The 20996-nt window shown below is 31.0% G+C and overlaps 6 protein-coding genes across 6 annotated transcripts; 2 read left to right on the plus strand and 4 right to left on the minus strand.

The window, feature by feature from the left end:
• Window positions 1-1423: 1423 nt before the first annotated feature.
• LOC103570825 (uncharacterized) lies at window positions 1424-3156 on the plus strand. Its single transcript, NM_001414859.1, has 4 exons — window positions 1424-1899; window positions 1964-2290; window positions 2364-2786; window positions 2887-3156. Exons 1-4 carry the CDS (start codon window positions 1606-1608, stop codon window positions 3100-3102), a joined length of 1260 nt encoding a protein of 419 aa, NP_001401788.1. The 5' UTR covers window positions 1424-1605; the 3' UTR covers window positions 3103-3156.
• A 176-nt stretch (window positions 3157-3332) lies between these two features.
• LOC103570824 (uncharacterized) lies at window positions 3333-5581 on the plus strand. Its single transcript, NM_001414860.1, has 4 exons — window positions 3333-3506; window positions 3802-4155; window positions 4233-4556; window positions 4913-5581. Exons 2-4 carry the CDS (start codon window positions 3850-3852, stop codon window positions 5543-5545), a joined length of 1263 nt encoding a protein of 420 aa, NP_001401789.1. The 5' UTR covers window positions 3333-3506; window positions 3802-3849; the 3' UTR covers window positions 5546-5581.
• A 96-nt stretch (window positions 5582-5677) lies between these two features.
• LOC103570823 (uncharacterized) lies at window positions 5678-7446 on the minus strand. Its single transcript, XM_008548696.2, has 3 exons — window positions 6806-7446; window positions 6404-6516; window positions 5678-6020 (listed from the first exon to the last, which is right to left on the minus strand). Exons 1-3 carry the CDS (start codon window positions 7139-7141, stop codon window positions 5861-5863), a joined length of 609 nt encoding a protein of 202 aa, XP_008546918.1. The 5' UTR covers window positions 7142-7446; the 3' UTR covers window positions 5678-5860.
• Window positions 7447-9030: 1584 nt separating this feature from the next.
• Window positions 9031-11371, minus strand: LOC103570853 (odorant receptor 49b-like). Its single transcript, XM_014442442.1, has 6 exons — window positions 11078-11371; window positions 10600-11006; window positions 9869-9968; window positions 9677-9778; window positions 9458-9616; window positions 9031-9120 (listed from the first exon to the last, which is right to left on the minus strand). The coding sequence occupies exons 1-6, from the start codon at window positions 11369-11371 to the stop codon at window positions 9031-9033; spliced, it is 1152 nt and encodes a 383-aa protein (XP_014297928.1).
• Window positions 11372-14496: 3125 nt separating this feature from the next.
• On the minus strand, window positions 14497-16666 carry LOC106693685 (odorant receptor Or2-like). Its single transcript, XM_014442444.1, has 6 exons — window positions 16373-16666; window positions 15892-16298; window positions 15725-15824; window positions 14857-14958; window positions 14635-14793; window positions 14497-14565 (listed from the first exon to the last, which is right to left on the minus strand). Exons 1-6 carry the CDS (start codon window positions 16664-16666, stop codon window positions 14497-14499), a joined length of 1131 nt encoding a protein of 376 aa, XP_014297930.1.
• Window positions 16667-17987: 1321 nt separating this feature from the next.
• LOC106693686 (odorant receptor 30a-like) lies at window positions 17988-19979 on the minus strand. The gene is made up of 6 exons (XM_014442445.1): window positions 19686-19979; window positions 19210-19616; window positions 19050-19149; window positions 18890-18991; window positions 18122-18280; window positions 17988-18053 (listed from the first exon to the last, which is right to left on the minus strand). Exons 1-6 carry the CDS (start codon window positions 19977-19979, stop codon window positions 17988-17990), a joined length of 1128 nt encoding a protein of 375 aa, XP_014297931.1.
• Between the last annotated feature and the right edge of the window lie 1017 nt (window positions 19980-20996).

The following is a 20996-nucleotide window of genomic DNA, read 5'->3' on the forward strand; positions in this document are numbered from 1 at the left end:
TGTAGATTACGTAAATAAAAAATAACGTCCAGATAAATTTTTGTAAAGTAAAAAAAATTACAGTTACAATTACAATAGAAGCTTCGTGATAATTGAGCAATGATAAAATAATAAATTGGTAAAAAATAAATGAGTGATGAAGTGGAAATTCATCGTGATTAATTGTTGTTAAATATAATTGTTGATGCTGACATTATAAGCTGTTGAATAATAATTATAATAATAATAAATGTTAAAAAATGTAATTTATTTTTTAAAACTTGAGTTTTTTAATGGAAATAATTATGTAAATAATTTATGCCGACTTTTTTTAAGTTATCATGATTTTGTAAAACTGACAAGTTATTAGGGTGTGTAAACATTTAGATGCTTTATTAATTTACTTGTAATGTAATTATTAATTATTGATTACTTTCGTGGAAAAAAAAAATGTCAATTATTTTTATTTTTGTTAGTAAATTTATAATGTAGTTAAATGCACACATTAATGTTAATGATGCGTGTTTGTTTAGATGTTTTGTATAAAAGAAATGTGAGCTATTGTAATAGATTAAAAAAAGTCTCTGTGAATATTACTGTCGTTTATTTATTTTTTGCTTTCCTTGATTTTTTATTTCAGGAAAATATTTCAAGGATTTTTTTTAATGACTGGTGATATTTACGACACATATATATATACATACATATACACAATTTTTCTTTCTTGTTTATTATATAAAGCAATTTATATTAATCAGGGTCAATTATTCAAAAATAAGTTAATTTTTCTACGCCTGTCCTGCGTAGGAGAGACGTAAAGCAAGACTATTTATGTTTACCGATTAGTCATCTAGCATTCTTATGATAACTCATCTTTTGTACCTGAAATTCGTACCTTGGATGTCCTCCTACACAGAAAACAAGGATTTCTTAGCGAAAAAAATTTCTAATCACCTGAAAAAAATTTTGAATTGTCCCAAGAATAAATTTTTTGGCGCGAAAAAAAATTTTTAGCGTTAAAAAATTTTGTCTAGTTCTAAGAAAATTTTTGACTTCAATTCATAATGCAAAATATTTCTCGCACCATGAAATCCTTTTTTTCCATATACATTTGGGGAATTACTCAGTACTGCGTATAATTATATTTAAGATATAGAAAATTTGAATTGAAACGTACTTGACATTGAAGTTTATTCATTATTATTATTATTATATTTTATAGACTAGATTTATATGTTAATTAAGGTAATTAATGTTTTTGCGGATAAAAGATTTTTTGACGGCTATGAAAAAAAATTATATATATGTATATAGTCTATGATAATATTTATAAAGATTTTAATTGATAAAAATATCTGATGACTGACAATATAAGCGGACGCAGTGGGGAAAATAATTATGATAAAGCCGTGAACGTTTGTTGATTGTGACAAGTGAAGTCTTACATAAAACCTGCTGCAAGTTACTTGATCCCACTTGATTTACAGTCCTCGTTTATTTAAATAACTATATACCCGAGTTCTAACAGTAGCTGTCAAATCACGAGTTACGAGTCACGTGTCTGAATCGCGAGCCGCGATATTTTTATAATTTAAGTTCCAGTGGTGATTTCTTCAAAATCTAGTCATGGACTTGGCAGAAGTAATTAGCAGTAAATTCAGTGAAGAAAATTTTAAAAATATTTTGAGCAAAGCGACAAATAACGTCAATGTTTCTTTGACTGGATGGAAATTCGAAGCCGGATCAGCTAAAGGCGACAACTACCTTTCAGTTGTGCATCGCGTGCAGATAGACGGTCTGGCTGACGGTAAAAAAATCCAGACGAAAGTCATCATCAAAACATTGCCACGTAATGTGGCCACACGTAAAACTTTTCGTAGCGCCGAGTTTTTTGAAAACGAAATAAATTTCTACAGCAAGGTAACATTTTTTAAAATTATTTTATCAACAAATATAATTTATGAAAATTTCGGTGGACTTTTAGGTTATTCCTTTGATGAAAGAATTTCTGGAGTCTAAGAATCTGAAGCACTTGCTGCCAGTTCCCCAGTGCTGGGATTTTTATTTCGATGGCGACAATGACTTCATTGTTCTGGAAGATATCACGACCCGAGGATATGGACACGTTGCCAGACAAGATCCATGGAAGCCTCAAGATATCCAGGTGATTTTAAAAACCCTCGGACAATTTCATGGAATATCATTCGCGTTAAAGGATCAGTGTCCTGATGTTTTTGCTAAGATACCCAAAATTCTCAAAGAATGTTTCTATGGAACTGAGGAACATTGGGCGTGGTACGAAGAGTACTATGTAACTATTCATTTAAATAATTAATTAATTAATTTTGTAATAAAATTTGAAAACCTGGACATGAAATTTTCAGACTGAGACAGTGAATGTTGCCAAAGACGCAGTGTCTAAAGAGTACCCAGGAACGGAGGAAGAAAAAAAATTTACTGCAATACCCCCGCGTTATTACTTTGAAAAAGCCATGGAAATTTCCAGACAAACTGAAGCTCCGACGTCGGTCGTTACTCAGGGCGACTCTTGGGCAGCGAATTTCATGCTACGACTTGATTCCAAAGACCCCAAGGACCCACCGGCTATTTTGCTGGACTTTCAATTAGCAAGATGTTCTAGTCCAGTTACAGATATCGCGTATTTTTTGTACACTAGTACCGATAAACAAACTCGTGATAATCAATTTCAAGAACTTCTCAAGTTTTATCACAGAAATCTAATCGATACAATTTTATCTCTGGGTTCTAAAGCTGATTTGTATCCTTGGGATTTATTTTTACAAGAGGTTTGTTTTTTTTTCAAAGGATACACAAAAAAAAAGGATTTTTTGGCATAATTTGTAATTAAATTTAATTCTATAATCTTATGGAAAATTAATTTTCTAGGTCAAGGAAAAATTTGTCCTTGGATTTGGATTTTCAATAGAAGCTTTGCCAGTGATGACAATGGACGCATCAGAAGCATTCGATATCGAAGACATTGAAGGCACTGACGCCATAAGTATTTCAAAAGTTTGGAAAGTTAAGCCGATAACGTGCGAAAAACAACGTAAGCGCGTTGCTGACGCTATGGTTCATGCGCTTCATCAAGGATTTATTTAATAACTAATTAATTAATTATCAATTAGCAAATGCTAAAAATTACATTTTACTTGATATTTCAAATCAATAAAGTCACTAATTTTTTTTTGATAACACTCATGATAAGATTTCATAATTTTTAGTAAATAAAGATAAATATTTTATCAAACTATTTAATTGCATTGTCTCATTATTTATCTTTATTATCAAGCAACTGCTGATACTGTTCCTACAAAAACGCGGCATCAATTGAAATTTTGATTAATAAGCAGCTTTATTGTTAGTGGTTTTGTTTTTTAATTTTAAATTTTACCGCTTCATTATTGAGCGCCAGTGTCATCGAAAATAGTGACGTGTATTGAGGGTGTAACGAGTTACGATTAAATATTTATTTTGTTTGTTTAGAAGGCCCAATTATTAACAAGGTACCGATTACTGACAAAAAATCAAAAATAATAAAATTTGAAAAATAGAAAATTTTTTTAAAAAAAAAAATCTAATAATTTTATAAAAAATTTAAGATCTACATAAATCTAAATAGATCTCAGAAAATGGATCAAAAATTTATTGATTAAAAAATCGATTTAAATTAGAGATCTTAGAATTTTGATTTTTTAATTATTTGTGTTAAATATCATATATGTTTTATATATTTTACCAATAATAGTGTTAAATTTTGGGATTTTTGACCTTAAAAATAATGAAATTTTGAATTTTTAGTTAATCGAAGATTTAATTTTAAGAACAAGTCAATAATTTTGCGGGAAAATGACTAAAGACAAGGAGATTTTAAAAAGTATTAGCAAACTATTTACGGAAAAAACATTGGAAAATGTTGTAAGAAAAGCAACCGGCGAAAATGACATCGAAATAATTGATTGGAAAAGCGAGGAAGCTTCTGCGAAAGGTGACAGCTATTTGTCAACGGTAACGAGGATAACAATCGAAGCGATTGTCAATAATAAGAAGAATGATTTTAAAATTGTCGTCAAATCCTTGCCGGAAAATTTGGTCCGCAGGAAAACTTTCCGCAGCACGGAATTTTTCAGAAACGAGATAACATTTTATTCAAAGGTATTGTAATTAAATTATTGTCGGTATCGAGTGTCTTCTGAATTGATTGGAACAGTTGATTTAATTAAAATTTTCAGGCCATGCCATTGTTCAGGTCGTTTTTAGAACCCAGAAAGCAGAACCATTTGCTGTTGGTGCCCGAGTGCTACGCGTATGAGCTCGATGGGGAAAATGATTTCATTGTACTGGAGGATGTGACGGTTAGGAATTTCGGACCCGCTTCGAGGAAAAGTACTTTGAGTATCGAGGAATTTAAGTTGATACTAAAAGCAATGGCGAGATTCCATGGGGTTTCTTTTGCGTGCAAAGCTGATGATGAAAAAAAGTTTTATGATGTTGCGGATTTGTTGAAGGAAACTTATTTCAGTGATGATCATTGGGACTGGTATAAAACTTTTCAGGTAAAATTTTAATAATTTTATAGATTTTTAATGAATAAGTTTTTAAAAGTTTTCTAGTCAATTTCAAAAATAATCGGGTCAATTTTAAAATTTTCCAAAATATTCAAATCAGTGTTGGAATTTTTTTGAAATCTTCTAGTCAATTTTAGAAATGATCTAGTAAATTTTTTTATTTTCCAAAATATTCTGATTAGTGTTGGAATTATCCAAAATATTCTAACCAGTGTTGGAATTTTAAAAAACTTTCTAGTCAATTTTGAAATATTTTCTTTTATAAAATGTCCAGTTAAATATAAAATTTTGACAAATAATTTCAAACACACACGACTCGAATTAATAAAAATTTTTTCATTTAGAAAGTAGCAATAAATATTGCAAAGGACGCGATGGAAAAAGAATACCCAGGAACAGAAGAACAGACTAAATTTTCGCGCATACAGGGCACTGAGTTATGGAAAAAAAGCGTCCAAGTGTGCGGGCAAACTAGGACACCATCATCAATAATAAACCAAGGAGACGCATGGGCGCCAAATTTCCTAATGCGGACCACCGAAACTGGGGAAAAAGAGGCTTTGCTTCTAGACTTCCAGCTAGCGAGATGCACCGGACCGGTTGCCGATCTCTCATTTTTCATTTACTCATGTTCGGATGCCAAGTTACGCGAAACCGAGTTCGACAATCTCCTGGAATTTTACTACGAGCACCTGTCCGCTACCATCAAGACCCTCGGGGGCGACCCCCATAAAATCTACTCCCGCGAAATGTTTTTCAAACAAGTCCAGAGTGAATTCGGGCACGGACTCAATTTCTGCTTGGAGTCAATTCCTCTGAGCACGTTGGAGGAAAACGAACTCTTTGACCTGGACGGCATCAAAGGCGACGCCGTTGATCTAGCGGATGTTTGGAAACTCAAGCCCATTAAAAATCAAGAAAACAGGAAACGACTCGCGGATGTTATCATGCACGCGATGAAACGTAATTTTATTTAAAAATTAATTGAAAATAAACTCAAATTTTTAATTTTTTATCTTCAGTATTTGAATAAATATACAAATTATTTGTACACAAGCTTAAGTATATATATATATGTATATATATTTTTATAATGACAACGACTCAAGTATTTTAAAAATAGAATATGTGGTGACCACAAACTGGATTTATTACAATAATAATAATAATAATAATAATAATTTATGTAGTATATAAAGTTATTTATCGAGTTTACTTAAGGCGTTGGGAGTGAGACCCACTTTGCTAGGATTTTATAGTTTATTTGCAAGAACAAGCCCGTCAAGCTTCTTCTAAGTCGCCTGATTTAGATCTCTAGTAAGTCCACTGGCATCAAATACCACATTGTCATCATCGTCTTCCTCATCAAGCGGCAGTGGTCGCATTTCAATGTCCTGTTTATTTGCTAGTATCCCGTATTTTCTTACCATTTGTGCTGGACTCTTACGTAACCTGCGAATAATCAAGTAATTAAAATATCTTGTATGTTAAATTTTACTGAGAAATCGATGATAATTTTTATCTTAAATTTTCTTGAGAAAATACGAAAAAACAATTTTTTTTTTTCATCAGTTAATTAATAAATTTTATTAAAAAAAAATTAATATTATAAAATTGAACTGAATTTTATTCCAGTGCCTAAATTATTAACAATAAAATATTTTACCAGCCAGCAGCTTGAACTACTCCCGTTAAATTTTGTTCCCATTAAAAACCATTACCCAGATTAATTTTACCAACAAAAAAAAATTTTTAATTATGACCCCAGGCTTTTTGCACGATTAGTTACAAGTATTTTTAGCTGATGATTAAAAAATTAACAAACAGTAAATTACCTTGTGCTGCGAAATACCAAATAAGCGACTCCAATTACACTGAGACCAAGAAAAACATAAAATGCTCTCATCATCGCTCCTGAATCTAGAGTTGGTACATGACCAGAGGGAAGCTGTCATCAATAATAAATAATAAGCCAACAATTAAATAAATAAATACATTAATTATGATACAAAAGTTAGCCGTCAAATAATTTTTGAATTGTTTTAAAAACGATAAATTATTAAAAAAAAAAAAATATTTAAAAAATTGCACTTATAGCTTTTCTCATTTTCTACATATGCATTTTTTAATTTTTTTTTTCTCATTAATTCGTTCAATAAAAAAAATTCAAAAATTTCAAATTGTCTGTTACTTTCAGGATCATAATAAATAAAATTAAAATTTTTTAAAATACTTACCCCCACATCATTAGTTTGATTAGCAGTAACCAGAGTACTTTTATCTTTCAAAGTACTCGAGTTTATTAATTTATCAATATGTTTTGTTTCACTTTGTGACGAAATATGACTATTGTTTTTATTTAAATTACCATTAGTAAGAGTTAGATTATTCTTATTATCAAGCCTTTGATCAGCCGGCGCCTGGGTCGCATTGCCGGCACTAGGATTCGCGACATCACAACGCGACAGGTTAATTGTTAAAAATATATAAACAACAATGACTGTCGTTGACAACAATGGTGTTGATGATGTTGTTGATGATGGGAAATATTTTGAATATTTGAATGACTTCATTGCCCTGTATGCTTCATACGTGACAGTCTCTTAATCGACAACAAATTACACAAATAAACTACTGACAGCTTGTACAAGTAATTTGATTTTTTAAGTAACATTACCACCTCTACGTTATTATTTAACAATCTAATGAGCGCTAGGTTTATTTAAACACATACATAACTCGGTATTGAAGTACTGACTGATGTAAGCGAATTTCGTGTGTGTTTGTGTTTAGTTTAGATTTTAATTTTAGACATGATCGTTTTCATGACTTGGTTATTATTTTTTTATGATAATAAATGCGTGGGATATTTATAATATATACTAAATATATGTAACGCAAGATGAGTACTTACCTTTAATGGAGATGTTCACTGGATGATGACACCAACGGGTACTTAGTTTGCTTGTTACTTGTCCAGCTGCTAGTACTTGACTTGACTTTGACTGCTGTTGAAGAACGAGTGAGCAAAATGGCGCATAGTTTGAATTCTCGCGCTTGCGCGGGGGAATTTTTTTGTCCAGGGGGCGCTAGGCTTTAATTATTGCGTTCGAACTGAGCTTAGAAAATGGACGACAGTTGAACGTTGTGCTGGTGAGTGTTGATTGTTGAAATGAAAAAAAAAGTGAGTGTACATGTAATTAATTAGTGATAATTGATAATTAATAGTGGCGAGTGTGGTTAGTGAGTGGATTTAAGTGCAGAGTGATAAATGACTGGTGAGAAATTATTTTTATATAACAAAGAATTCGTGGGGATATGTGTATATATATTATATTAAAAATGAGTGTGAATGTAGCTGACAATTATATGATACTGAAATTAGCCATTTAATAATTTTAGGAATTTTTTAAAAGAATTTTAAATTTAAAAAACAAAATGTTTTATAAAATTCCACTTGTAATTTTTTACATGTGCATATTTTTAGTTTTTTTATTTAAATTTTTTTAAAATAACATCAAAAAATTGTTTATTGGATGTTAACTTCAGGATCATGACAATTATCATCCTAAAGTTAAAAGACAATTGACAATTTTAGGATTTTATTTTCAAACAATTCAAATATAAAAAAAAAAAAAAAAAAAACTAAAAATATGCACATGTGGAAAATAAAAAAAACTACAAGTGCCATTTTATAACATGTTTTTTTTTTAGTTATCATTTTGAAAAAAAAAAAAAAAAATTCAAAAATTATTAAGTCTCAGGTAACTTCAGTATCATTAACAATTTAAAATTTTTTAAAATTTTAAAATAAAAATAGTAAAAATTGAATTGATTTTTTAATTTCTATATTTTAATTCATTCATATATTTATTCCAAATTTATGAATTGTTATGTCTGCTACATTCTCACATAACGCGATTACTTACTTTTAATCGAGATGTTCGAGTAATTAGTTTGCTTGTTACTTATCCGGGTACTAGTACTTGACTTGACTGGTCTTGGAGAACAAGTGCGGAAGAAAATGGCGCAGAATTAAAATTTTCACGCGAGCGCGGGAGAATTTTTTTGTCCAGAGGGCGCTAGGATTGAATTTCGTGTTTAAACGGAGCTTCGAAAATGGACGACAGTTGATAGTTGTGCTAGTGAGTGATTGTTGAGTTGAAATAAAAGTGACACCAAGTGTAGACGTAATTAATTAGTGATGATTGATAATTAATTTTGGTGACTGTGATTAGTTAAGTGAATTTAAGCGGTAGCTGATGATCGACTTTGGTGAGAAATTAAGCAGTTGGGTGAGTTATTATTTTTTAATTTTTTTAGGCTAGGACATTTTTTTTTTTTTTATGATGACATCTGATCAGAATAAGTAGTTTATTAAAACTAGAATTAATAGATACTAGATGACTACAGCGTATATTCATGATCGTAGTTTTTATATATTATATATGTGGAGTGAAATTTATTCCTCTGCAGGAATCTCCATGTCTAGATTTATTTTGTCGAGAAGAACTCGTAGAGTTGTGAAGTATGAAAAAGTTCTTGATAAAAACTGAAATAAAATTTTCATCAGATATTAATATTTTTATATATGTGGTCATAAATAAATATAAATTTGATTATATCTGATAAATTATAATAAAGTTCGTCCAGATGATCCTGAATTTATTTGGGAGCAATTGATACCCGAAAAAAAATTGGTGCAGGATCAGGCCCCAGGTGGCTAATTTCGTTTTCTGGGCTGTGATCCAACTCAGGAACCGTAAAAATTTTTGTGGCTTCATATATGACCATGTATGATATCAGATATGATCAAGGTTATATTTATTTAAAATCATACATGATACCAGTTATGATCATATATATTTTTGATGACGAAAATTAAATACCATGGCAAAGTAACGTAATGAGAGGACGGGAAGTATTCCAGGAACTTCAATAGTCGATGGTTTCTGTGATCTCTGTATCACAAATAAAATACTGCTATTCAATTCTTTAGCATTTTGAACCCACGGTGACTCATATAGCGCCATACCAACTTGTTCGCACTGAAAATTTACATATTTTGTTGTCAATAAAATGATTGTAACTGGGGAATATGATCTTACCATCTGCAGTACATTTTCCGCTGGCCATGAAGTAATGTAGAGTGTTGAAGACACTATTACCCAGGAAATCAAAAATGGGACCTTGAAAGCTACTGGTTCGTTCTATTAGTTGTTGAATAGATTAATTAGGAAATATTAAGTAGGAATTTCAATGATTTATTGATTGATAATTCTTTTAAACTTTATTCTTACTGATACAATATGAACTCCACTGGAAATTGCGGTTAGTATGCAAGTGCAGCCAGTAGTTGCGAGAATATGACGGCTACTGGTTGTAATTTCTTGAATATACCTAATTTAATTAATGATACTGAAATTAGCCGACGTCTATCAATCTTTGGAGTTTTTTTAAAATAATAAATTTAAAAAAAAAAAATATTTACAAAAATTTCACCTGTAGTTTTTAAAATTTTCCACATAAGCATATTTTTACTTTTTTTTTTTTTAATCAAATTATTGATAAAAAAAAATCCAAAAATTACTAATTGTCTACTAACTTCAGGATCATATTTAATTATTATAAATATTTAAATATAAATCTAAGCCATTTAAAATCACGAAAAAATTCAAATTAGTGTTGCGTCTGACTATTCGTTATTTTTACTACACATCTGAACTATCAGTTTCCGAAAGCGAAATCCGTTAAATAGACACACACACACACACACACACACACACACACACACACACACACACACACACACACACACACACACACACACACACACACACACACACACACACACACACACACACACACACACACACACACACACACACACACACACACACACACACAAATTTGAAAATATTGACATCTTTAAATAACTAAATTTTAAAAAATCCTCTAAAATTGGCCAACTTCCGTTTTTTCGAAAATCAAAAATTTCCATAGAAAAAAAAAAAAAAAAAAAAAAAATTACCATAATAAATACTGATGTTGCTTAATACACTCAACAAATTGCTTGTTATCAGTAACTGTTTTGCATTCTTCACTCAAAAGTTCAAGTCTTGCACCAGCGTACCACAGCAGCATCGCAATTTGGCAATCGAATGCCGGAATAGAAAGACAATGAATAGTCGCACAGCTTTGATGCAGGTAGAGCAGTTCATAAGTAGGATGACCGTCTATCGGAAACGGATATTCTGCGATGTTCGGAAACGGCTGCGGTAACGCAATAGGTGCCAGTATTATAATATGAATTATCAGCAACCCGCTTCCCATTACAGTCAAGTGTAATTTTCCACAACGTTTTATATACTTGATAAATAAATCCCTTTCGTGAGGTTTTGCCTTCGTTACATACTTTTCCATATCGCACAGCAAATACTGCAACAAAAAAATTAATTAATTATTTTGATCAGACAAAACTATGAAAATTATCTGAACTGTTACGAAACCTGCATTCTTTTGTAATGTACTTTGCAGAAGAACATTTTAACAAATGTTTGACTGGTATTGGAAATATCAAATAGCGATTTTGTCAAGTTTAATATGTTTTGATACTGATTGCATGCCGCGTAGCACATCGTCAAGCACGCAGTTATTGCGAGAAAAAATGTTGACCACCATCTTATTTGAAAAACCACTAGCTTCCATTTTGGTGTTCCTTCATAGTTCGGCCATGATGTACCTAGTAATGCTATAAGCTTAGTAAACTTCAACGCAAACTCCGGAGTTGCTTTGAATAACATTTTAAACTGATGGTTTACAACCGAATGACTCAGTTATAGAATTTAGAATCGCGTGCCCTCACTGCTATAAATCAATCCCATAATTTTCTAAACGTCGATTCGTAATCGTTCTGCTGCATATTTCAGCATTTCATGAAAAGTTTCGATGTAAAGAAAATTACAGCGCACTCGCTAATCAAAAGTTTCCGAGCAAGAAATTTTTGAAGCCTTTGTCCAGCGTAATGTTGGTTTAATGAGCGGTTGGTGATGAAGGTGTAGGGGTAGCTGGTGAAATGGTACCACTAATTATACAGTTCAATAGATAATTATTTATTCTAATATTCACCGTCAGTATGAAGTTAAAACTGGATCTTTAATAGCTTCATTGCGATGACGTGTGCTGGGGTCGCAGACAAGTTGGAGCCGCTAATGACAGCTTTGGATAATTAGTCACTTACATATTCACACAATATTTCGGTATTTCCAGCGAGCTACTCTAATAACTCTATTGCAATGGGTAATTTTAGTGGGAGTTGATGATTATTAGTTTGAAGCTTCAGTTCTCGAGGAGTGGGGTCATAAATTTAAGTTTACCCCCGGGACTATTGTGTTGTGATAACTAAGTTGTGCAGTACTATCCAAGCAACCGAGGAAGACATTTACTAACTTCATATTGAATCAAAGTTGACGGTTACAAAATAACGCAGTGACTTCAATTCAACAAGTTAGCAAATGTTTAACCAATTATCTAGTCATGACTTTATCAGTGCGCGTTTTCTGCCGATATCCAAATTAAAGTAGTTTTATTTGTTGACATATTCGGGTTATCTATCTAATAAGTAATTAACCCCTCAGCACTACTGTGTTTTTTAGTGTCTTGCTTGCACTGCAGCGACATTTTAGAGTTTAAATAGTGCCGTGTGAGCAAAATGCTTATAATGGGAGTGCTGATGGGTTAAGAAACTGCATTAGTTGTTAATAATTTGGTTTTTCTAAACTACTAGGATAATAGTGTGGGCACATTGACACTCAGACTTTCGTAATAAAACTAGAAATGGTGATACGAAATACTTTTGGGAATGGAATTTTTTTCGCACTTGATTTTTACAGCGAGGTAATTTTATATGTATATATTTATTTTCTAAGCATTTTTATTTTTTAATAAGCGTTTTTACGTCATTTACTTTAAAATAATTAACATACGGATTTATCTCTAATGTGAATGCAAAAAATGAGTTTGACATTATTTGGACTTACAAAGCGCTGGAATAAAAAACTGAATAAATAATTATATAAACTCATAAATATAATTTACAAAAATATAAAATGATGAAAATGGTTTATTAAAATTTCTTAATAAATAAAAAGATAAATTTTAACATTGACGTTTTGCTATACTTCTTCTATCTATTTCTTTATTGTTCGATATACAGATTTTTTACTCTTGATCTATCTCCATTTTATCTAACAGTATACGCAGAGTTGTACAGTAGGAGAAAGTTTTTGGTAGAAACTGCAACAAAATTAGTTATATTATCAACTTTATTAAATATTTGATGATTTTTCAAACAAAATATAGTATATATTGAAATACCGTCGCGTAGTATTGTAATGAAAGAGCTGGAAGTACGCCAGTGACTTGAATAGTTGGTGGTTTCTGTGATCTATGGATCACTATCAAGGGATCAACATTCCCCTGTTCAGTCCCTTTGAATTTTTTGTCCATGATTGATATAATGATGAGCCAATATTCTTGCGCTAACAAAAAATTTATTAGCATTCGGTGTTCAAGTAAATTACGCTTTTCAAAAAACGCGCGGAAATTTTACGTTTTAAAAACCCGCCTAAACAAAAAAAATTATTCACTGTCTGTAGTCCGGAAAATTTTTTAATTAAATTTTTTTTCTTCTTTTATATGAACATTTAAGGTGCAAATTTTTTTATTTTTCAAACTTATTGATTACAATAAAAAATAAATAATAAATTTTACCATTTGTGTGAGATGCTCTGATGGCCATGCAGAGGCATCTAGTAGCATTGAAAAACCAATTGATAAAATTACAAATGATATTTTATCAACCATAAGGTCGTTCTATATGTAATTTATTATCAAATTATATATTCTCTCTAAACATAAATAAGTGAAATTAAGTGAATATTCACTTATTTGAAATTAGTGGTTTGGTTTGCACTTATTTTCACTAATTTATGTTTAGAGAGTACATAAAAAAATATAACTGTAATTTACCGTAAGCCAGATTTTGAATTTTCCATTTTTTTATTCTAAAGATACTTTTTTGTTATTATAGACGATATTAATTTTTAATTTTCTAAAAATTTGGCTTATTAGTTGTATAGCTAAATCAAAAATTTCTTTCTTAAAAAATTCTGGATCTGGCCTAATTTTTTTTCTATAATAATTTCTATAATAATTGTTACTTTGAAGCTTTTGCTTCCGCAAAAGGGTTGAAAATATTTCTCTTATATTTAACAATAATAGAACTCGGAGGCATCCACCCTCGTTCTTTTGTAGTGTAACTTTGTGTTGTTTAGTCGCATCTTCAAAATAATCCGAGTCTATAATAGTGCAATACACAGTCGGACCTCGTTATTAGACTATCATTTTGTCTTTTTTATAAACCAGATATCGCAATAGTTTGGGAGAGAAACTAATAATAGTTTTATAAGGAGGTCCTACTGTATTTTTATATTTGATAATTCTATGGTCAAATTATTCTTACCAGTGATTACAAATATATATAATTCAGTGTAAGAAATCATAAAAATTTCGCTTCTTATTGTGATGACATTTTGTATATTTTTGAGCATGAAATTTTACGCGGTTTAAATAAATTTTCAAAGCAAGGTAATTTTATTTTTATGAAAATTTTCCGTGTCTGTGTCTCTATATTTATTAATTTCCATCTACTACAAGTACTAATTAGATACTTTATTCTTAAAAATTAATCATTATTTAAATTTTATCAGTGGAGTAACAAAATTAGATTTTAGTAACAGTTTTTATATCTGTAACTAAATTAAAATCGGTTATCATTTTCGAAACTGAATTTTGGGCATGTAATTCAATTAAACATACTTTTTTGAAAAATTGATCTAATATATATACATATAAATTAGTATAAATATTAATCCATCTCTACTTTGGATAGTAAAACACGTAAAGTTGTAAAGTAGGAGAAAGTTTTTGATAAGAACTGAAATAGAATTAAAAATATTTTAGTAATTAAAAAATTTAATTATTGTTAGGAGAGTTATCAAAATACCGTTGCGTAGTAGGGCAATGAAAGTATCGGCATTACTCCAATAACTTCAATAGTCGACGGTTTTTGTGCTCTATGCATTACAAATAACATGCTGCTATTCAATGCCTTTGAATTTTGAACCCAAGCTGATTCGTACAGCGCCGTTCCAACGCCTTCACACTGGAACGATGTGTTAATTATCATAATCACGTATGAAAAATAGGTCGTCAGGATTTATTTTACCATATGGATCAGATGTTCTGATGGCCATGCAGAAATGTACAGAATTATGGCTATTATCGAAGAGGCTCCGGCAAATGGTATTTTGTAACCAACAGGTTCATTCTAAAGTTAATTTATTATTTTTTATATTAACATTAAAAAAAAATGATTCTATAAATTTAAAAGAGTTCGGGCAAATCGGGGCCGTTTGAAAAACTTTAATAAAATTTTGAGAAAAATACTTTTCCAAAAAGTTGTCAAAATGTAAATGTCCGAAAAGTCGATAATTAAAAGTAGTAATTAAACTTTAGGTTAGTATAAAACTTAAAATTTTTGAATCTACACTCTGCAGGTTCAAAAAAATCCATATAGGATTATATGGAAATCCATAGAAATTTATACAGGAATGTATGGATTTACATAAGAATTTATGGGAATCAGCATCGGAAAGTATGAATTCCTACAGGGAATCTATATAGGAAACTGGGTACTTCGATTCTCATACAAAAAAATACATGTAGGAATTTGGATATCTGGATCCCCATAATAGAACTATGGGCATCTGTATTTCTATGGAAAAATTTTGTATACATGGTAAACCATTTATTAGCCCATAGGAATCAAAACTAGGTTTCCATATGAATTTTTGGATGGTTTGGATTCCCACGGAAAATTATTGTAAAAATCCACACTAAATTCCCATATGGATTTAAGATGGTCTAGATTCTCATAGAAATCCACATTAGAATCTATGTTGGATTCCTTGAAGAAACCATAAGAAAATCCATTCGAAAACGCAATATGGGAATCTAAGCTGAATTTTTTCGATAAGGTCGTTCACTTCTTACTCCATTTTAGCAAACTCTGTTCTGTCATAATCACTATTTACCCCAGCAATATGAACTCCGCTGGTAATAACTGCAATTACACACGTAACAGATGTAGTCGCAAGAACATAACGGCTACTGATTATTATTTCTTGAATATACCTGAAAATAATTAGAAAGGAGAAATTAAGCTTATGAACCCGCTTGATCAGCAATTGACTGTTTTTACCATAACAAGTACTGGTGTTTCTTGACACACTCAACAAAATGTCCATTATCTGTTACGGTTTTGAATTCTCGAGCCAAAAGTTCAAGACGGGCGCCAGAATACCACAAAAGTAATGCTATTTGCATATCAAAAACTGGAATTGAGAGGCAATGAAGTGTAGCAGCACTCTGGTGGGCATAAACCAGCTCAAATGCAGGACTTTCGTCAACTGGAAATGGGTAGTCAGCAATATTTGGAAACGGCTGTGGTAGTCCAATCGGTGCGACTATTATTATGAGAATAGCCATGAACCCGAATGTCATCACAAACAAATGTAATTTGCCACAACGTTTTATATAAACGATAAACAATTCACGCTCATCTTCTCTGGCATTGGTCACGTAATTCTCCATTTCATACAACAAATACTAAAATCGAAATTATTAAAAGTATAAATGAACAGAAAAAATAAATAAAAGTACATATATATGAGATACTAAACCTGCAACCTCTTGTAATGTATTTTGCTCAATATCATTTTAATAAAAGTTTGACTGGTATTGGCAGCGTCAAAAAGTGATTTTGTAAAACTCAATATATTTCGCCAATGATTATAAGCTGCATAGCACATTGGTAAAAATGCAGATACAGATAAGCAGAATGTAAGCCACCATCTCACTTGAAAAAGTACAAATTTCCACTTAGGTGCATTTTTATAGTTCGGCCAACAAGTCCCTACTAGAGTTATAAGTTTAGTAAATGCAATAGCAAACTCAGGAGTTGCTTTGATTATCATTTTCTTACGGTGGTTTTCTGACGAATGACGCTGTCAGTACGAATTTAGACATGCGTAGCCAGTTTCACTGGAAATAATACCCTATAATTTTCTAAACTTCGATTCATTATAACTCATTATGTATTCATGAGCCAAAGATGGTTGCAATGAGAAACATATAATTACTGCAGTACATGCAGTAGTGGAAGTTTCAAAATAAAATCGCACTTTAGATTTTATTTTCGGTCACTAAAATTATTTTTTACGCCCTACCATCAAAGGCGCTTACTCAAATAAATTTCGATAAGTTTATTTTCGATAGTTTCGATTTTTCCGGGCCACCCGTCGTACTTATTTTTAAGTTTCAAAGGGATGTTGCGTTTGAAATTCGCTGTAGTGGCTAAAATGAAAGGGTTGCAGACAAACTGGAGCCGATAATAACATGGTTTAGTATATAATTAGTTGCTTAAGTATTCATATAGTGGCTGTAATAGCAGGAATAGAAACATAATAGAGGTAATGTATTGTGAATTTTTTACAGCCATAAATAGTTATTACTTAGAAGTAAAATCCGTGAAGAAAGGGTTGTAAATTCAATTTTATATTTAATAACAATAATAGAAGTCGGGTACATTAACCTTCTTTGTTATGTAGTTTTGCTTACTGTTGCTAAGTTGCGAAATATAATTCTACCTTCAGTATATAATGAGACATGATGACAAGTAGAGTTCTTGGAGTATGAACTATTACAGCCATTCATTAATTTTATAACCAGAGACGGGCAGTTCGTAGTAATTTTTCTGTTTCATCGATCAATTTTTTTACAATTAGTGCAAATATATGTAGTTATTACTTCGTAAATTTTGACTGTGATAGGGTTGTAAATATATTTGGTATCGAGTACATTCGTCTTCGCTACTTCAAGGTAAAATCTAAAAAATGTTGTTTCGTTTCTTTGCAGTATCAAAATAATGTAAAATGGAATTTTGAAATTTGTGATTTTCTGAAAAATTTTTTAATTTTTAGACTTATATTACATTTTTTTACGCATTAAAACAGCTGTAATATTATGAAGTGATGAAATTATTGAAAGTATTCTTAACAATTGAATGAAAACGATGATTATATACAAGCATATGTCCTACAACATAATATGAAATAACAGTTTTTTTCCAAGTACTACATTTATAAAATGTATTTCTACAAATATTTTGTGATATAATTTTTTAATTTTATTAAAATTATTCAACGCACATGTGAATGCCCAAAATTTATTATATCAATTAATTCAACAAACTATATTAATTATAAATCTATTAATTATACAAACAAAAATAAAAAGTCAGTCCTCTATTTTGTCCAACACAACACGCAGAGTCGTGAAGTACGAAAAAATTTTCGATAGAAACTGCAATGAAATAAAAGTTTTTGTTAACTGAAATTTTTCAATAAAAGAAGTAAATTTTAAAAATATACCGCTGCGTAGTAAGGTAACGAGAGCATGGGTAAAATACCAGCCACTTCAATAGTCGCTGGTTTTTGTGATCTCTGTATCACGATAAAGATACTTTTATTCAATTCCTTCGTCGTTTTGATCCAAGATGATTGGTACAACGCTTTTCCAATATTTTCACACTGAAAAATTAATTAATTTCGGAATTCAATGATATCTGTGTAAAGTATTAATCATTAGTTAGGAATGTTAGGAAAATTTGAATGTTATGATTTACAAAAAAAATTGGAGTGTAATACAGACTAAAAATGAAATTCAAATTACCACTAAATTTGTACGACTAGTGATATGTAATATTACTACAAAAGTTATAATTTCTGGTAAATTTGCGGTTATAGTACTGAAATACAGAAATTATGGTAAAAGAACCTTATAGTACGGTAACTACAGTACTTGAAACTGAATTTATAGGGCATTCCCGTATTTTCACTTTGCTTACCGGTTTTCATCTACAAAAAATTGTTTTTTTTGGTAACAAAATATCACAGTAACATAGAGCCTACATAGCAAACTTACCGTACTACCTGGTTAATTTACCGCAGTGTTAGGTAATTTTACCGCGCAACTCCATAAAATACCGTATTATGGTAAATTAGATTTGCACAGAGACCCGGTTCGGCTTTATCAATATGGATGGAATCATCATGTTTTCCATGAAATCAAAAATAACTAGTTTCGTTATGGTCGTTAATAATGACTAATTATGAACAATAATAAATTTAAATTATTACCATTTGTGCAAGATGCTCAGAAGGCCAGGCACAAAGATACAACACTACTGACAAGCCCATCGATATAATAACGAATGGCACTTTGTCAGCAACAGGTTCATTCTATTATAAATTCAGTATAGGTAATAACAGTTTAAATAACAATAATGATGAAACTTACCCCTACGATATGAACCCCACTAGTAATGACAGCTATCGTGCACATGACGACCGTCGTTGCAAGAATATAACGACTACTCATTATTATTTCCTGAATGAACCTAATAATCGATTAAAAATGATTAACAATTTTTTTTTGCTCAATCAAAAACATAAATTACCATAATAAATACTGATGTTTCTTAACACAAGCAATGAATTGCTGGTTATCGGTGACTTTTTGAAACTCGTCACCCAACAATTCAAGTCTTGCACCAGCGTACCAAAGTAGCAGAGCGATTTGGCAATCGAAAACTGGTATAGATATGCAATGAATCGTCGCGATGCTTTGATGCAAGTAAATAATCTCAAATGTAGGACGTCCGTCCACCGGAAAAGGATATTCAGCAACATTCGGAAACTGCTGGGGCATTCCAATAGGTGCCATAATTATTATAACAGCTGTAATCACTGCTGATATCATTATCGAAACATGTAATCTTCCACACCTTTTAATATAACTGATGAACAATTCTCTTTCATGAGCGCGTGCCTGCTCAACATATTTTTCCATTTCATAGAAAAGGAACTGCAATAAATAAATTTTATTAAATTAACCAATCAGGTTCAGAAAAAGTTTGTGAAAATAAAATGAAACCTGAAGTTTACGATAATGTATTTTACACAACAACATTTTTATAAAAGCTTGGCTACAATTAGCAGCATCACACAATATCTTTGTGAAATTTAATATATTTTTCGTGTTATTGTAAGCTGTATAACACATGATTAAAAACGTAGTTATTGATATGAACCAAAAAAACCACCATTTTATATTAAAAACAATAAACTGAAACTTGGTTGCATTCTTGTAGTGCGGCCAAGAGCTGCCAAGAATCGACGTCAGTTTAGTAAAAGCGATTGCAAACTCTGGAGTCGCTTTGAATAACATTTTGCGATGATGGTTTTTCAACGAATGAGTCTGTTGTCCGTATGAGAAATGCGTGAACCCCAACTGTAACACGGAATATTCAGCGGCTCCGAGGCGTCGATTGTTAATTATCGGCTTGCTACATAGTTGATTAGACAATGGCTCGAAGTTATGAATATATAAACAGTTGCTAGAAATACACTCGTATCTACCGATGGAATCGTAGGCTCTAGACATTGTGGAGCCGTTAATAATAGTGCTGATTGAATGCAATTATCTGCTTGAATATTCACGCGCTGAAAGTCTTAGCGAAAGCAGTAGTCAAGCAAAATATAGGTGTTTTTACGGATGAGACCGATGAAAATAACAAAGTATTCGTATAGACGTAAGCTAAGGGTACCGAAGTACAATGGAGTGCATGAGTTCATTCACCGAAGAAATTTTTTGAAAATGTTGCTTTGTGTTTATTTTAAAATTCTGACAGAGGGTAATGAAACTTTACTTATACATTGTAACAATTGTATGATGCACTATAAATTTTGACGCGGATAGAGTTTCCATTTACTCTTCAAATGCGACATGGATAGTTCTATTCCTCTATACTTGAGCGCGAAACAGAAGTAGCAGCTTTTCGTAAGTGAGAAAATATTATGGTTCGAAATTGAGTTTTCAAGTGTGAGAATAATTGTTTCCGATTTGTAACACTTTTAATTTTAACTTTTGATTCTTCGAACTTCGAAAGAAGGAAAACAATAAGGACATCTTGTAGATGAAAATCCTTAGACATATTTTCACTAAATATTTCTAGAACTGTTGATATTTTGAGTAAATTTTTTTTTTTTAAATGCACACCATCGATTTCGATCGCTGATCAACAATGTATTAAATTTACATTAAACAGGTAATTTTATGTACGTATACGCATGTATATACATATATTTATTCATTTATCTATATACATTATATAAACTACATTCAATAATGTACTTTATGTATCGATAAATTATTTGTTACTATTCTATTCAGTTGAAAACTAAA

Source organism: Microplitis demolitor, chromosome 5 (assembly GCF_026212275.2).
Source record: "Microplitis demolitor isolate Queensland-Clemson2020A chromosome 5, iyMicDemo2.1a, whole genome shotgun sequence".
Taxonomy (NCBI): Eukaryota; Metazoa; Arthropoda; class Insecta; order Hymenoptera; family Braconidae; genus Microplitis; species Microplitis demolitor.

What these genes read in the sequence shown, in the direction of transcription:
- LOC103570823 (XM_008548696.2), bottom strand. Translation starts at nt 7,141, where the DNA reads ATGAAGTCATTCAAATATTCAAAATATTTCCCATCATCAACAACATCA. An exon ending in ATCAAACTAATGATGTGGGG is followed by an intron (nt 6,517 to 6,805) that starts GTAAGTATTTTA and finishes TATTGATGACAG; the next exon opens with CTTCCCTCTGGTCATGTACC. An exon ending in TTGGTATTTCGCAGCACAAG is followed by an intron (nt 6,021 to 6,403) that starts GTAATTTACTGT and finishes GATTATTCGCAG; the next exon opens with GTTACGTAAGAGTCCAGCAC.
- LOC103570825 (NM_001414859.1), top strand. Translation starts at nt 1,606, where the DNA reads ATGGACTTGGCAGAAGTAATTAGCAGTAAATTCAGTGAAGAAAATTTT. An exon ending in CGTGGTACGAAGAGTACTAT is followed by an intron (nt 2,291 to 2,363) that starts GTAACTATTCAT and finishes TGAAATTTTCAG; the next exon opens with ACTGAGACAGTGAATGTTGC. An exon ending in GGGATTTATTTTTACAAGAG is followed by an intron (nt 2,787 to 2,886) that starts GTTTGTTTTTTT and finishes TTAATTTTCTAG; the next exon opens with GTCAAGGAAAAATTTGTCCT.
- LOC106693685 (XM_014442444.1), bottom strand. Translation starts at nt 16,666, where the DNA reads ATGATAATCAAAGCAACTCCTGAGTTTGCTATTGCATTTACTAAACTT. An exon ending in TACATTACAAGAGGTTGCAG is followed by an intron (nt 16,299 to 16,372) that starts GTTTAGTATCTC and finishes TTTCGATTTTAG; the next exon opens with TATTTGTTGTATGAAATGGA. An exon ending in AAACACCAGTACTTGTTATG is followed by an intron (nt 15,825 to 15,891) that starts GTAAAAACAGTC and finishes AATTATTTTCAG; the next exon opens with GTATATTCAAGAAATAATAA.
- LOC106693686 (XM_014442445.1), bottom strand. Translation starts at nt 19,979, where the DNA reads ATGTTATTCAAAGCGACTCCAGAGTTTGCAATCGCTTTTACTAAACTG. An exon ending in TACATTATCGTAAACTTCAG is followed by an intron (nt 19,617 to 19,685) that starts GTTTCATTTTAT and finishes TATTTATTGCAG; the next exon opens with TTCCTTTTCTATGAAATGGA. An exon ending in CGTTACCTTACTACGCAGCG is followed by an intron (nt 18,054 to 18,121) that starts GTATATTTTTAA and finishes ATTTCATTGCAG; the next exon opens with TTTCTATCGAAAATTTTTTC.
- LOC103570824 (NM_001414860.1), top strand. Translation starts at nt 3,850, where the DNA reads ATGACTAAAGACAAGGAGATTTTAAAAAGTATTAGCAAACTATTTACG. An exon ending in AGATAACATTTTATTCAAAG is followed by an intron (nt 4,156 to 4,232) that starts GTATTGTAATTA and finishes TAAAATTTTCAG; the next exon opens with GCCATGCCATTGTTCAGGTC. An exon ending in ACTGGTATAAAACTTTTCAG is followed by an intron (nt 4,557 to 4,912) that starts GTAAAATTTTAA and finishes TTTTTCATTTAG; the next exon opens with AAAGTAGCAATAAATATTGC.
- LOC103570853 (XM_014442442.1), bottom strand. Translation starts at nt 11,371, where the DNA reads ATGTTATTCAAAGCAACTCCGGAGTTTGCGTTGAAGTTTACTAAGCTT. An exon ending in CAACATCAGTATTTATTATG is followed by an intron (nt 9,969 to 10,599) that starts GTAATTTTTTTT and finishes TAATTAAATTAG; the next exon opens with GTATATTCAAGAAATTACAA. An exon ending in GTGGAGTTCATATTGTATCA is followed by an intron (nt 9,779 to 9,868) that starts GTAAGAATAAAG and finishes AACAACTAATAG; the next exon opens with AACGAACCAGTAGCTTTCAA.